We start from the raw sequence: 13,727 nt of genomic DNA, 5'->3' as shown, positions 1-13,727 counted from the left end.
AAACAAAAAGGGGGGGCAGCCAGGGAGACTTCGAGCCCATTGTGACCAAACCCTTGATTCATTGCCATGTCACAGTGACTAAAGCCAACTGTGTATGTAGACTGGCAACCTTCCTGCTTCATGGCTGCAGCCACAAAGGCCACTGTTCCAACTAGCTAAGGCCCTGAAACATGCTAGCCTGGGTTCTGCTTGAGTGTAAAGCACCAAAGGTGTAGGAACAGAGGCTGATCCCAGGGCCTCCACAGCTATGCATATGCCCACTGTGTTTTAGTGTGTTTACCATCATGCTACAGGGCAGGCCTCTTCAGGCCAGCATGGATGATCTGAAGCCACATACGCTTCTGCTGGCTCCACAGCAAGCATCGGGGTCCATCACTGCACCTTACACCACCAGCATGTCACTTTCTTCATGCTCGCCTATGGCAGAAAGTCCTTCTAGAGCAGAAAACTTTGTTAACACTTCCCACAGAGGACAGAGCAGCTGACTCCAGACTCTTGGGCTGCCCTGATCCTGGCCTCGAAACCCCTTTGGACTGTACATGGGCTGCAATGCAATTCAGTATATCACGTCTACATGATAGGGTTGCCAGCTTCAAATTGTGAAATTTCTGGAGAATTTAGGGCGGGGGGAGCTTGGAGAGCATGTGGCCTGAGGTGGGGAGAGAACTCAGCAGGGTACAATGCCATAGAGTTCACCCTCCAAAGCAGCCGTTCTCACCAGGGGAAGTGAGCCCTGCAGCCTGGAGATCAGTTGTAATTCCGGGAGATCTCCAGACACCACCTGGGGTTGGCAACTCTACTACTAAAGGACTCCTCCCAACAGATGAGGAAAGCACCAGCACAGCACTTTTAGGGGCTTGCTTCTTTGCTGGCGGTTTGCCTTTGGGCTTTCTTTGGCCTTTCTTGAGCAGCATGGTTAAAATGGGTACAGAAGTGAAATGGTCACCTATGGGGGTGACCCAAAAAATGGCTGCCCACCACACAAAATGGCTGCTGATCAACAAGATGCCCTAAACAAAGATGGCTGCCCTGGCATCACATAATGGCCACTGATAACTACACCTCTGTAGTTGCCCTAATAAAAGATGGCCACCACCCCCCACTACCAGTTCTAGCCTCCCTCAAGTAACAAGGCCTGCTCAGGCCGGAAGGCCTGCCATCCTATCTGCATGAGCCTATCCCAAGCCCCCAAAGTGTAAATGGGGGTGGGGGGGAAGCACAGATGGGGGGGCACCAGCATCCACACTCTTACGTCCGTAGCAATAGTATAGGAAGCAATCCACCCCTCAGATGGCTGCAATTCACCCCTGTGGCCTAATGCAAAGCCTATTGCTGCTGCAGCTGCTGCTGCTGCTGGAAGAACTCCCTCCCAACAGAGTGAGAGAAAAAGGGGGGAGGAGCCTAGGTAGGCTAGAGGCCTACAGGGGCTGGAACTCACCCTGCTTTAGCCCTCCTGACTGATAGACAACAAGCTCCAGTGTAAATAAGAAGGGTGAAAAAATCTCTGCTGAACCACTGAGCCTGGTGCTGGGCCCTGGCTCTCTTCCTGGAGTTTGAAGGTAGCAAGCTGGAGTTAAAGGTGGCAAGCAGGGGAATAGCACAGCTTCTCCAATGCAGCTATTGCGGCCTAGACCTGAGGGCCTCCAATAAAACCAGCCGCAGAGGAGCTGAGCTTGAAGTGTGCTCTGCTCAGGACGGGCAGCAAGGACAACTGTGTGCTGGGGAAGGGCGGAGCAGGCAAATATGACTTGGCTCTGCCCATCCACCAAAGCCCTCGGATGCCTAGGAAATGCCCAACTGCCTTTCCTTCTTCTGGGGCTGCCAACGTGGCGCCTGTCCAAGCTACGGTGCTGCCATCCAGGTGGGCCAAATTATCCTCACAATAACAATCCTATGAAGAAGGGAAGAGGAGCATCCTGAACAGTGGTACCTAAAGAAACCTCCACTCCCATGCCCTTTCCAGTGTAAGCTAGGTTCTCTGTGGCAAGCACACAAATGAGAAAATAAAAGGAGGTGTCTGAAATTTGGCCTCCAGCTTCAGGTTGATGGTGAATGTCAGAAAAAGACTAACTAACATCACTAACATCTTTTGTTTTCTCTAGACAAATTCCACTGGAATCATCTATTTCAATTCATCCCCAGAACCCAATGAAATTTTCTCTTACCATGCTGATACTGTTGGGGGAACCAGGTAGGGTTCTTCCACTCACATTGAAGTGCGGTAGATACTTGGTCTCTGGCAGATTTTTCTCAGCAGATAACACACATCCCATTCTGCTTTAATATTCCTAGGCGAGACTTCAGGATGAGGATAGGAGCTGGAAATTCTTTTCAGAACAACAATGTTAAATGGACAAAGACCAATGTTGAGCATGTGGTGAGCATCTTTTTCTTGACATGGCTTAGTGATTGAAGAATAAATGATTGCAATATAAAAGAGAATGTGGGGATGAAACTTAAAGGCTCTCTCTCCCCCTGTGGCCTGTGTTTCCACTAGGGTTGCAATGTCCCCTGACCCTGCCAGAGGGAGGGGGGATCTGGCCCTTATCTTCTTGCTTTCTGTACTCTTTACTCATGCATGCTGTTTGTGTGCAGTCCCACAGCTGAGTGGTGATGTCACTTCCAGTGACATCAGTTCCAGTGATGTTACCACGTAGGTGTAGGGGGCACAACTGCTTCACAGCCGGCTGATTTGGGCCTCAAAAGGGGCCACAGTGAAGCACAGCAGAGCTCCTGGGGCAGCGTGATTAGGTCAGTGATGTCATCACATCACCCTGAGAGTGTGCCTGGGAGGCCCATTCCCGTGCCTCCCTCCCCTGCTGGCCAGGTAAGTGGAGGTAGGGGGCAGCGGGTGAAAGCAGGGGATTCCTCACCCCCACTGGGGGAATGGGGACCCTAGTGTCCACTTAGATCTTCCCAGCTGTTCCTACTCTCAAGTGCATTAGACAGACCAATGCTCAATCATGGAGTGTGAGTTCTTTTCTTTTTTTTTTTTGCACTGGAAAGCAAAAGTGTTTTAAGAAGGCTGTAAGTAGAACTGGCTACATATTCCAGCTGCTGTTTTGAGGGGTGGGGATTTTTGTATGTTTATTGAATTCAATTAATATACCCTAAAAGCTGATCATGGCAAATGGTTTAATTGTAAACTTATTCTGACAAAGCTTTGTGCCTTTAATTGGAGTGAATGACTAAGTAATGTTTGAAACAATACTAGTGCTACCCACAAACTAAGTGCTACATGTGCATGTGCTGGGGTGGCCCCCGTAACACTTTAGCGGCAGGGATGACATTGAGCAACATTGTGTGTCTTCCAGTCCCAAACCAGAAGTAGCATCATTGGGTCAGCCTATTCCTTTGATGAATGGAGGTGTAAAGAACTTAACTGACATTAACTGACTAAGATACTTTTATTACAATTTGGGTATATACACACCAGGTAGGATTTATGTGAGGTGGACAAGGTTCAGACAATCTTACGATGGTTGCAATTGAGATTGCATTAAGTAGTAAGGGATATGATCAAGTTACTATTCTCTTACTCGATACTGAAAAAGCTTTTGAGAAAAAATACTGGAAATTTATTTTTGCTGCTGTGGCAGATCCCTTCTTGTAAGTGAGGGGAAACAGAGTGCCAGTTATGAATTTGGGGGTCCTGGTTGGTTTTGCGATGGATACATTCCCCTCAATTTCAAGGTGTCCTGAGAGTAAGGGGCACAAAGGCTTTGGGCTGCTGCTGAGAGGTTAGTTTTGTACTGTGCATTGCCAGTACAGAGATCACTGAAGCAGGAAGTTGAACAAAACAACAAAGAAGATTGATTTAAGTGAAGCAGTTTTAAAGGAATAGTTCTGCAGCACAGGTATCGAGGCAGTCACTGGAGAAGCCCAGCTGAGGCACTGCAACTTAGGCAAGTTATAGCTTCAGGCTGTGGTCTGAGTTCTTTTCAACAGCTGAGGTTACAAACAGGTTCCACTGCCTTGCCACCAGATTGGATCCTTTCACACACACGATTCCTTCTTCACCAGCTTGCCCTTTCCCAACAGTCATACTAAAGGGTCCTACTTCCATTCACCAGAGCCAATCCTCAACAACCAGGTCCTCTTGCCCTGTTCCCGAGGTACAATCAAACCTTCTCCAGCTAGCCTGTTTTATCCCAAAAGACAGGTTCTGAGGCTTCCGAACGTCAGCATGCCATTTCCAGCCTGGTTGTTTTTTTACTACGACTGGCCTGTTGCAACTGCCCAACTATGGCCTTGATGCCACAAGGTCATTTCGTCAGCCATAGGGGAGGAGACAGTAGTGCCTCCCCTCTGCCAACTCATCCACCTCCATGCCGGTTGGAAAGGTCCTGGCATCAAGGCAGAAAAAAAAGTGTTAATGAACACACAGACACAACATCTCTCTGTATTTTTTTACTCTATTTTTTCAAAGTTTATGATTTTTCAACAAAACTTGCGGTGTCCAAAGTTGAGAGAAAAATTTCCCTTGCATATAGGTGGTCCAAATCCATGGATTTAAGTATCCATAGATTGTGAGCACTTGGCTATTAAAATATGTGGTTTATTCATGCACTTAGTTGTAGTGTTGCAGGTTAGAGAAACGTTAAGCTTCCTAAAAATGTTGCCTGTCTTCCTCTTCTTTGATCTTTGTGCAGAAAATTCGTCAGTATAAGAAGGAATTGGAAATTCCAGCAGAGGGATGGAGGGCCTTCTTCGTTCAGGTAGGGTCATCATCCCTTCTTTTACTCTCCTCTCTTCTTTCCCCTGTCCAGATGCAGGACTTTATGCCTATCAGATATCTATATGAATTTTTATTTCCTCGAATTCACAAAGCTCCTAAAGGCATAAAAATGCAATTTTGCATCTCTATAATCACAGAGTACTATCCCTTTACTGAACTCCGGCTCTCTTTCATGTTTAATGCTCAATGTTTCCATGAAGCCTTGACACCCAAAGAGCTTCCATACTTGCAATGTGTTTTTGTCAAATCTGATTTCTGAGCCCTTAGTCCATTCCTCCACTTAACTACTAGGCTATCAAATTATCTAAGGCTACCTTTTGAACAGAATAACAATTTCTTCACAGGCCATCTTTCCAATGGATGTCAGTGGTGCGAAGTTGGTGTTTACATCAGAAATCCACATCATTCCAGACACTTTCCCATGTCCTAATTGCGATGGATGCCATGGTACACTGGTCTGAAAACAAGGAACAACGATGAAGCAATTTGCTTTTCCTAAGGGAATTTTGGTGGTGGTTCTAGAACTTAGGTGGTATAACAAAGGAAAAGGTATAAGGTAGAAGTGTGCTGAAAATGAAGCTCTAATGTTAGATAGTTTTGCTTTGGTTCTAAAAAAACCTGTGTTCTCATCATTAGAATATTAGACTAAGATTGAGAAGCCCTAGTTTCAAATCCTCGCTGAACTGAGTTTCAAATGCTTGCTGGCCATCTTGCAGCTTTAGCTTGGGGCTGATACTCTCTCTCAGTTTATCTATCTTAGGGGGTTGTCGTGAAGGTAAAAATGGGGGGTTGGACCGTACATACTGTCCTGAGTTCACTGGAGAACAGGTGGGATAAAAAAAATCACAAAATAAGAGCAAAGACACTGCAGACATTTGTCTGGGCATAGAGAACTGTAAGGCTGAGAGAGTCAGAGTGTCAGAAAACTTCACTACAGAAAATAAGACAGATGAATAAGAACTAAAATGCTATTGACAGAGCTCTTCACTGAGGCTGTTTTCTTTGTCATTTCTGTCTTCCATTTTTGCTAAGAAAACTACCTGAGATACCAACATAGCAAATAGCATGCAAGTGATGGAGTTTCACACTTACCATACTGACAGGTTTATCATCTCAATTCTACCTTCTCTGGGGCTGCAATTGACCCCACTGGGGCAAACATCCACAATGCAGTCTAGGGAGACAATGGAAATATCCCTAAACGTTGCTGAAAACACTTTCTGTCATAATGTGGCTCTGTTCTGAAATGAATCACACACAACCACAAGGACGCCATCCATTTGGCCCCCGGTGCCTTGAAGGACACAATCCACTAAGCAGCAGAGACAAGGTTGCCCATCCCAAGCTGCACAAATGGGCCAAAGTTCAAATTCCAGCTCCGCCTCAGATACTTGAGGAAATCTGTGTAACTTGGGGACATAGCATTTTAAAATGCATCTTCTATCTTGCTAGTATGTTATGGAAAAATTGCTAGCCAAAATTATATTTACATAATTATTCTTGTTATTATTTTACTACATAGGCTTTTTTTTCTTTTTCTTTCTCATACTTAATAAAACTTTCTTTGTCTGACATTTGAGTAATTGCTGTTAAAGACATTGAATACAATAAAACAGGGGAAAGAAAGATTTGGGTTGGACAGCAGGAGTAAAGTGCTTCTTTCCCATACTCCACATCCCAAACTGAAAGAAGTCACCCCCTCCACAAGCCCTGATGGTGTCCTTCTGCAGAGCCATTCGGGCCCACTGAGTGGAAACCCACAATGCTTGGAAGGAGGGTTGCTCAGGGGTTGTAAAATTCAAAGGCTTTGCCAAAATTGCTTGAAACTTAGGGGTGTAAAATATCCTGCTGCAAGTTTGATGAAATCTGATAACAAACTAGTTCAGCCCTGGCCCAGGAATACCCACATAGGAAATAATAAAATGTTACTGGAATTGGTTTCCTAGGAATTGAGGGGAATTAGTGGCAAGGAGAAGGCTACACAAGAGGGCTAACAAGAGAAATACTCCATGAATTTTTATGGGGTCTGCTCCCCAAGGAAACTGATAAGATGGATGTTCTTTGAAATAAAGAGTAGTTTTTATTTAAAGGGGGAAATTCATACACACAAGAGACAAACAGTTCACATACGCACACCAGAGTCCTAGGTTGGAATAGAGTGAGGGATCTGGGATATAGTTATCATCAGAGGAGTAGTGTAGTCCATGGAGGAAGACGGCTTCGAACATCTCACATCCTTGGCCAAAGAGGAAAGCTCAGAGACAGAGAGACTCTGAGAGAGCAGTGCTAAGATTCAAGGTAGGTGCCCACCACAATGCTCGATTTAATTGTGGCAGAGCTAGGGTTCTTATAGGGCTGAATGTGCCCTGAGGGTGGAGAGTGACTTCAGCTGTTAGGACAAAGACCTTAAAAGTCACCTCTTGGGAATGACAAAGCTTTGAGTACCTTGATTGGCATTGCTGGGGTATGACAAAGAAAGCAGATTGGTTTCTCTTGGTGTCTTACAAAGAAACAGCAGTTAATTAAATGTTCCTAGAGCTTAGTTAATAGATTTATAGTATTGATTAGATGTTCCCAGGAAGAGTTACAAACTTATGAGGGCTGATTGATGGCCCTTGATTGCAGGGTAGGATTTAATCAATGGGAAGAGGAGAGTTTGGAATGTTCAGAGAGGTGATTCATGACACGAGCACCTCTATTGTCAAAGACAGCACATTCCGCAGTATAGGGAGGCAGGAGCCAATCACACCCAATCATTCGACATTGAATACACATTCCTTTCATGTTTCACTCTCCCAGGCAGGAGCTGACAACGTTCTGCTTGTTGGGCAGTTTGCTAATGTGAACTAAAGTACATTAGATTCAAGGGTTTATCATTTTTATATCATAAGAAGCTATTAAAATGATGTGGCCGGGCTCACTGCTCACAGAAACTGCAAAGATGCTCGTGGGGGAAGGGGAACTGCACTGGAAGGCTCCTTCGCTTTCTGGAAGGAAACAAAAAACTGTATCAAAGAAAGAAGGCAAATGCAGACTTATCAGTGGAAAGGCTTAAAAATATTCTCAGTAATTGTAAGAGCAGGGAACTAAAATGAATGCACAAAGGGCTTCGGGTTTTTCAATACTGGAGGTCGGCTTCTGCCTGACAGGTAGTTTAGGAATTGCTAGAGAGAATTGGACAGAGTTATGGTATTTTATATGATTACGGCGGCCAGAATGTGTTATGCCCAGTTGTGGAAGACTCAGGATATACCATCTATGGAAGACTGGATGTTGAAAGTTCTGAATATGGCAGAAATGGACAAACTAACGAGGAAATTGAAAGAACAAGAAGTATTGGAATATACATTAAGTTGGGAAAAATTCAAGAAATATGTGGAGAAAAAGTGGGACATGAAGGGGAAATTGTGGTCTTTGGATAGTTGTTAAGGGGGAGATAGAACTTTACTTAAGGTTAAAAGGGGGTATATTTTACTGTATCTTATTGGATTTGTATAGAGTTATAGTATTATAAAGTTAAGAGTAAGATAGTGTATTCATATGGGAAGTAATAAGGTTGAATAATAAGGTTGAATAGGTAATAGGGAGTATATATAATATTTTTGTGATGTATTAAAGCAATAGATTTATAATATAGATAATAGGTATTTAAGGATTAGTATATGTACTCATTATATACTTATATATTTTGTATACTCTTAAGTTAGATAAGTATTATATTGATATATTTAATACAACTAAATGGATTAGATTAGTATGTATTATATAGATATATATTATACATATTATTATAGATTTTAAGAATTTATAGTATATATTCTTTAGGTTAAGTTGGGTATGGAAAAATGTTGGGAGTCACTAGATAAGGGAGGAGGGAAAGGATGGGGAAAATGTAATGGGGTGGAAAATGATAATTATTATCATGTTTATGTTTGTTAACCCATCCAATAAAAAATTTTGGGGAAAAAAGAGAGAGAATTAAGTGTGGCTGTGCAAAGCTAGACCTACTTTGGGGCTCGGTAAAATGCCCCCCCCATTCAAACTGCTTGAAAATTAGGGGTTCTTTAGATATGAGGGAGGATTTTGTTCTGTGTGATTTTGTGCAGAAAAGTGCAAAAAGAGCTGCCCCAGAGCCTCCAACTGGCCCACCTCCTCTTCCCCTTTGAAAAGAGCAGCACAGAAAATAAGAACAATAAAACTGAATAATTTTGAGTCTGAACTGGCAACACCCCACCAGACTACCCGATCAGGATAAGCATTTCATTCAACAGCCATAGATTCAAAAACATCACAAAAATTTTCAAAATGAATACCTCTCATCACAGATATGCCACCAATTCATCAATGACTGGGTTTACTAAGGACTGAGCCATTTTCTAGAGCTTGCTGGGCAGCTGGAGAACACAACAAACACACATGCCCATTTCCACACATGCCTAGTTTGTCTGTCACAGCCTGCTGGTGAAGAGGTGTAATTCTTTGTTCTGGAACCAACCTTAAATCTATCATGAATGATGTATTGTCGAAGGCTTTCACGGCCGGAGAACGGCCAGCTGAATGATGCCAGCTGGGAGTATGTGACCACTATGAGTGTGAGGGAGATGAAGAAGAGGGGGAAGAGGGGATGTAAGAGCCAGAGTCCCAAACTACTGCCAGGAGAGTGAAGGGACCTGGCAACCCTATGCCCACCTCAGCAGGCAACCTGCGAAGTCTCGGCTGCAACCACTTTTCCTGGGAGTAAACTCACAGAATAAAAGTGGACTTTCATCTGAAGACACCTCCTCAGAGGTCGACTGGGAGGATTTTCCATGAAAAGTTCCTACTCCCTTTCCCTATCTGGAAGAAGATGGGTCCTTGGTTTAGGGGGAAACATCAAACTTTATTTCCATGAAATCATACCACTTAGTCTTCCCTCTCACTTTTCTATTTAATTTATTTTCCATACCATGTAAAAATAAAATGTTCAGTGATAAAAAGCTGCAGGCTGCAATTCTTTGCATGTTTCTTTGAGAAGAAAATCTATCTATGCTACTCAGAGCGCCTTAGAGTGATCTTTTTCATCAATTCTTATGGGGTCCCTTCCAATTATAGCAAAAGAGACTGGTGCTTTGAATTCAACCGGTAAACTTTTATTGAAAAGAGAAAATGCATGCACATACAAACAGGGTAAATAGCAAAAATGGTTAAACATACACAGAGTCCTAGGAAGATAGGTAGAAGTTGGCATAGAGTGAGGGAGGGCAAAGTATATCTGCCAATCCTGAAGAGTAGTCCAGTCTGTGGGAGAAGAGAGTAGCTCCTAACGCCAGCGTTCTCGGGCAGGAGACCAAGAGACTTAGGGTAAACCTCAAGGGAACACCGCTTTGGATCTGGCAAGCATGTACTGTCCAATTTGAATGGAATCAGGGCACTGCTCTTATAGTGAGCCCACCTAGCTGTTAGAACAAAGACTCCAACTGTCAGTTCATGGGAGTAATAAAGGTTTGATTGCCTTGATTGGTAGCTGCCAGGTTGTGTGAGAGGGAATGCAAAACTTGTCCTGGCTCTGAACAAAGAGCAGTTTGTTATTGAAGTCCACCACAGCTAAGCTGATGAGTTTAGTTGGGGAATGTACCTTCCCAGGAATGAATTATAAGTACTTATGAATGCTAGTTGATTTTCTCCTCAACCATGGACAGGAGCTCTCATCACAGAAGGAGGGAAAGAAATGTGTTAAGTGGGAAGACACTATGAGACTTTTCTTGCTCTGGAATCTATTAGGGGCTGGGGAGACTGCAAAATTAATCACTGCTGGTCTCTCCACATTTACATGTGGCATTACATTCATGCCTGGGTCTCCCAGGTGAGACTCAGCAACTGTTCGCTGGAATCCCCCTGGCTGCAATCCAAACTTCCATTTTAAGTCCAGGAGCTTGGTGACATTTAACGTCACATGTAGTCATGTTAAATTGCAGAGGCCTGGCCAACTGCTTACATATAAACATGATAGAAAGTATCCCTAAGACTGATGAAAGTTTGAATGATTAGGCAACCATGTAAATTGGCTCCTATATAACTGAGTACCTGAAAGAACCAGATGCACATCCAAGATGATTTAGGAGAAAGATATACTCTGTTCTAGTTCCCAGAAATAAAAGGCCATGGTCGTTTCTCCTTGGCACTTACATAGAATTCCTCAAGCCTTGTGACTCTATTCCTGAAACATTCCATGAGAATCTGACCTCCTTAAAGACTTTGAGAGGCCCTGGGGCTCTTCTTTCTCCCCACTATGGCTTCAATAACTTTTTTTTCTTAGTACAAAAAAAATAGGCATGTCACTTTTTTAGAGGCATAAATCATGGGTTCCTATGTTTCTACATTAGTGCACCAACTATAGGGAAAAAAGGAAGCTCACAGACTCAGCTGGGGCTGTGTTGCTACTGAGGGCAAGGCTGAGGTGGAGGCATGGTCCAGTGATGGAAGAGGAGCAGCAGCAGGAAACCTCTTCCGAGAGTGACAACATGTTTGGCACCATTCCAGAGGAGTACCAGCAGGAGTAGGATGCTTTCCCACCCACCCACCACTCAATCTGGGCGGCCAGTGGGCCTATAACAACTTTATGGGTTTGGGTGGTTTTGAGGCATTAGGCTGGATCGGTAAGGGGTGAGCAGGGCATTTGAGTGGCTCAACCCTGTGGAAAAGGGAGACAAAGGCCGGCCAGCATGGATGGTGGCAGAACACTACTTGCTGTTCCGTGGGCCAGCATTGGCGTTATGCATCGGACAGCAAGGTGTCTTCCAATGCCAAAAAATCCACTGCCCATATGCCTGGCCAATCCTCCAATCTGGCTACATTCAATAAAGTTGTGGCCATTCCAACCAAACAGAGGTATCTGTGCAATTTGCCAGAACCCATCAGAATATAGCACGCAGGTAGCAAACAGGAGGAACTTGGAATCTTAATGTAAGAAGGTTTGTTTTTTGCCAAATGACTAGATCAGAAAGGAAGGAGAGAGGGTGGCCATCTGACAGCAATGCTGATTCTGTGAACCTAGGCAGATCCTGAGAGGGAGGCAAGGAAGGGCTGCATCAGTGCTTAGTGCACATGGCCCTTTCTTAAATGTTCAGGGTAATACCAATCACCACCTGGGGGGCGGGGGTCATGTAATAATATAAATAATAATACAATAACAATAAGAAGGTAGCGCTTTTCCTCAGTCCAGTTCAGCTAGGGATCCTGATGGTGTTTTACTATCTGCTGGACACATGGAGCAGGGGTCACTGGGTTTGTGTGTGTGTGTGTGTGTGTGTGTGTGTTTGTGTGTGTGTGTGTGTGTGTGTGTAGTTCTGAGTTTCCTGCATCATGCAGGAGGTTGAACTAGATGACCCTGCAGGTCTCTTACAACCGAATGATTCTGTGATTCGAGGAGTAGCATCATATGAGGAATGGAAGGCAAGTTGAGAGCTTCTGGGAGAAAATAAAAGGAGAAAAATAATAGTGATATCATTGAGAAGGTCTGCTATAGACCACCAAGCCAGGCAGAAGGCTTGGATGACCAGGTTACAAAACTTACCTAAACCAGATTAGAAAAATTGCAAAGAGGTGGGACATAGTGGTCACGTGAGATTTCAAAAATTCTGATATCTATTGTAAGTCAAACATAGCCTAAAACTATCTTATTGAATCAAATTCTCATCATCAGGGAAGAACTGTTTGTTGAGATGGAGGGAGTTTGAGATGGGAAGGAGTTTCTTAAAACTGAGATTTTAAGGCACAATCACCAATGATTCAAATAAGAAGTAAAACTGGAAGGCTCTAAGGAAGCCAGGGTGCCTTCACAAAGTTTTCTAAAGCAGAATAGAGGATTCTCACAGCTCTTGGGCTGGAAGGCAGGAGGCCACCATGTACAGCTCAGTGAGAAAGATATTGAAAGTGTGATTCTTTGTTGATGGGCAGTGAAAAATTGAGAGACATTGGCTGGGCTCTCAGGCAGCCCCAAAGGAAAGTATTTCCCTCCTGAAATGATATTGTAGAGAGAGACCATTTCTCATGGACCTGGCAGGGAAGAAACCCTCGAGATATCAAGCAAACACACACAAGCCATTTTCAGAAACTCCCCCTTCTCATCCTTCACAGCAGATTCATTGAACTGGCAAGCCCAGCTCTCTGAAGCCATTGATGAAATTGCCCCCTGTCACCCTCTTCACCCTCATGTCCAAAGGGCCCCCTGGTATACAGAGGAACTATGCCAGAAGAAGCGGAAGCCAAGACAGCTTGAGTGAGTGTGGCGGCGATCTCGTGTCAGAGACAAGATCATCTTATAGAACACTTATAAAATCCTATGAGGTGGTGAAGACTGTGAATAAGGAATTCTAAACAGCCTCCATTGTATCAGCTAGCTCACACCCAGCAAAATAGTTTATTGTGGTTCACTCGTTGGTCTCCTTGCTGGATGGAGACAGTCAGATTTTGAATTCAAATGTTAGCTGTGAGGCTTTGGGGAGCTTTTGTGCTGATAAAATTTTGTCTCTCTGTTGCTATTTGCCAGCCACAGTTGATACAGTATGTGAGCTAGAGACCCCTGGCTGTCTTCTGGGCCAATATTGGTCACTTCAGTCCACTCTGTGGGGATTGGATTGACAGGACCTTGTGAGCGGTGAGACCTACCACTTGCCTCCTGTACCTGTGTCCATTGTGGCTGGTAAAGGCCAACACCGATGGAATATGGGGCCACTTGGAGGCCATTTTCAACTTGTCCCTTAGCTCTGGGGTTTTCTCTGGGATACTAAAGGAGCCGTGGTGAGGCCTCTCCTAAAGAAGTTATCTATGGACCTCACCGATCCTGTCAATTACTGCCTAGTTTTGAAACTCCCATTCCTGGGTAAGGTGTTTGAGCAAGTGGTGGTGGAAGAGCTTCAGGGGTTCCTGAATGAAACCTCAGCCCTAGATCCCCTCCAGTCCGATTTCCACACAGGGCATACGGCAGAGACATTGCTGGTTGCCTTTGCGG

The 13,727-nt window shown here is 44.3% G+C and overlaps 1 protein-coding gene across 1 annotated transcript in view; it reads left to right on the top strand.

Moving 5' to 3' along the window:
• Window positions 1-6,235, top strand: part of LOC129326318 (autocrine proliferation repressor protein A-like) — a 37,117-nt gene extending 30,882 nt beyond the window's left edge. The window contains exons 11-14 of the mRNA XM_054974472.1: window positions 2,103-2,191; window positions 2,293-2,377; window positions 4,653-4,718; window positions 5,083-6,235. Of these exons, the coding sequence (XP_054830447.1) occupies window positions 2,103-2,191; window positions 2,293-2,377; window positions 4,653-4,718; window positions 5,083-5,199 (357 nt within the window). The 3' untranslated portion in view covers window positions 5,200-6,235. The remainder of the gene's footprint in view (window positions 1-2,102; window positions 2,192-2,292; window positions 2,378-4,652; window positions 4,719-5,082) is intronic.
• The last annotated feature ends 7,492 nt before the right edge of the window (window positions 6,236-13,727 follow it).

The sequence above is a fragment of the Eublepharis macularius genome, chromosome 3 (assembly GCF_028583425.1).
Source record: "Eublepharis macularius isolate TG4126 chromosome 3, MPM_Emac_v1.0, whole genome shotgun sequence".
Classification (NCBI taxonomy): domain Eukaryota; kingdom Metazoa; phylum Chordata; class Lepidosauria; order Squamata; family Eublepharidae; genus Eublepharis; species Eublepharis macularius.
The sequence above is the reverse complement of the archived record's forward strand: the minus strand, read 5'-3'. Positions and strand labels throughout refer to the sequence as shown.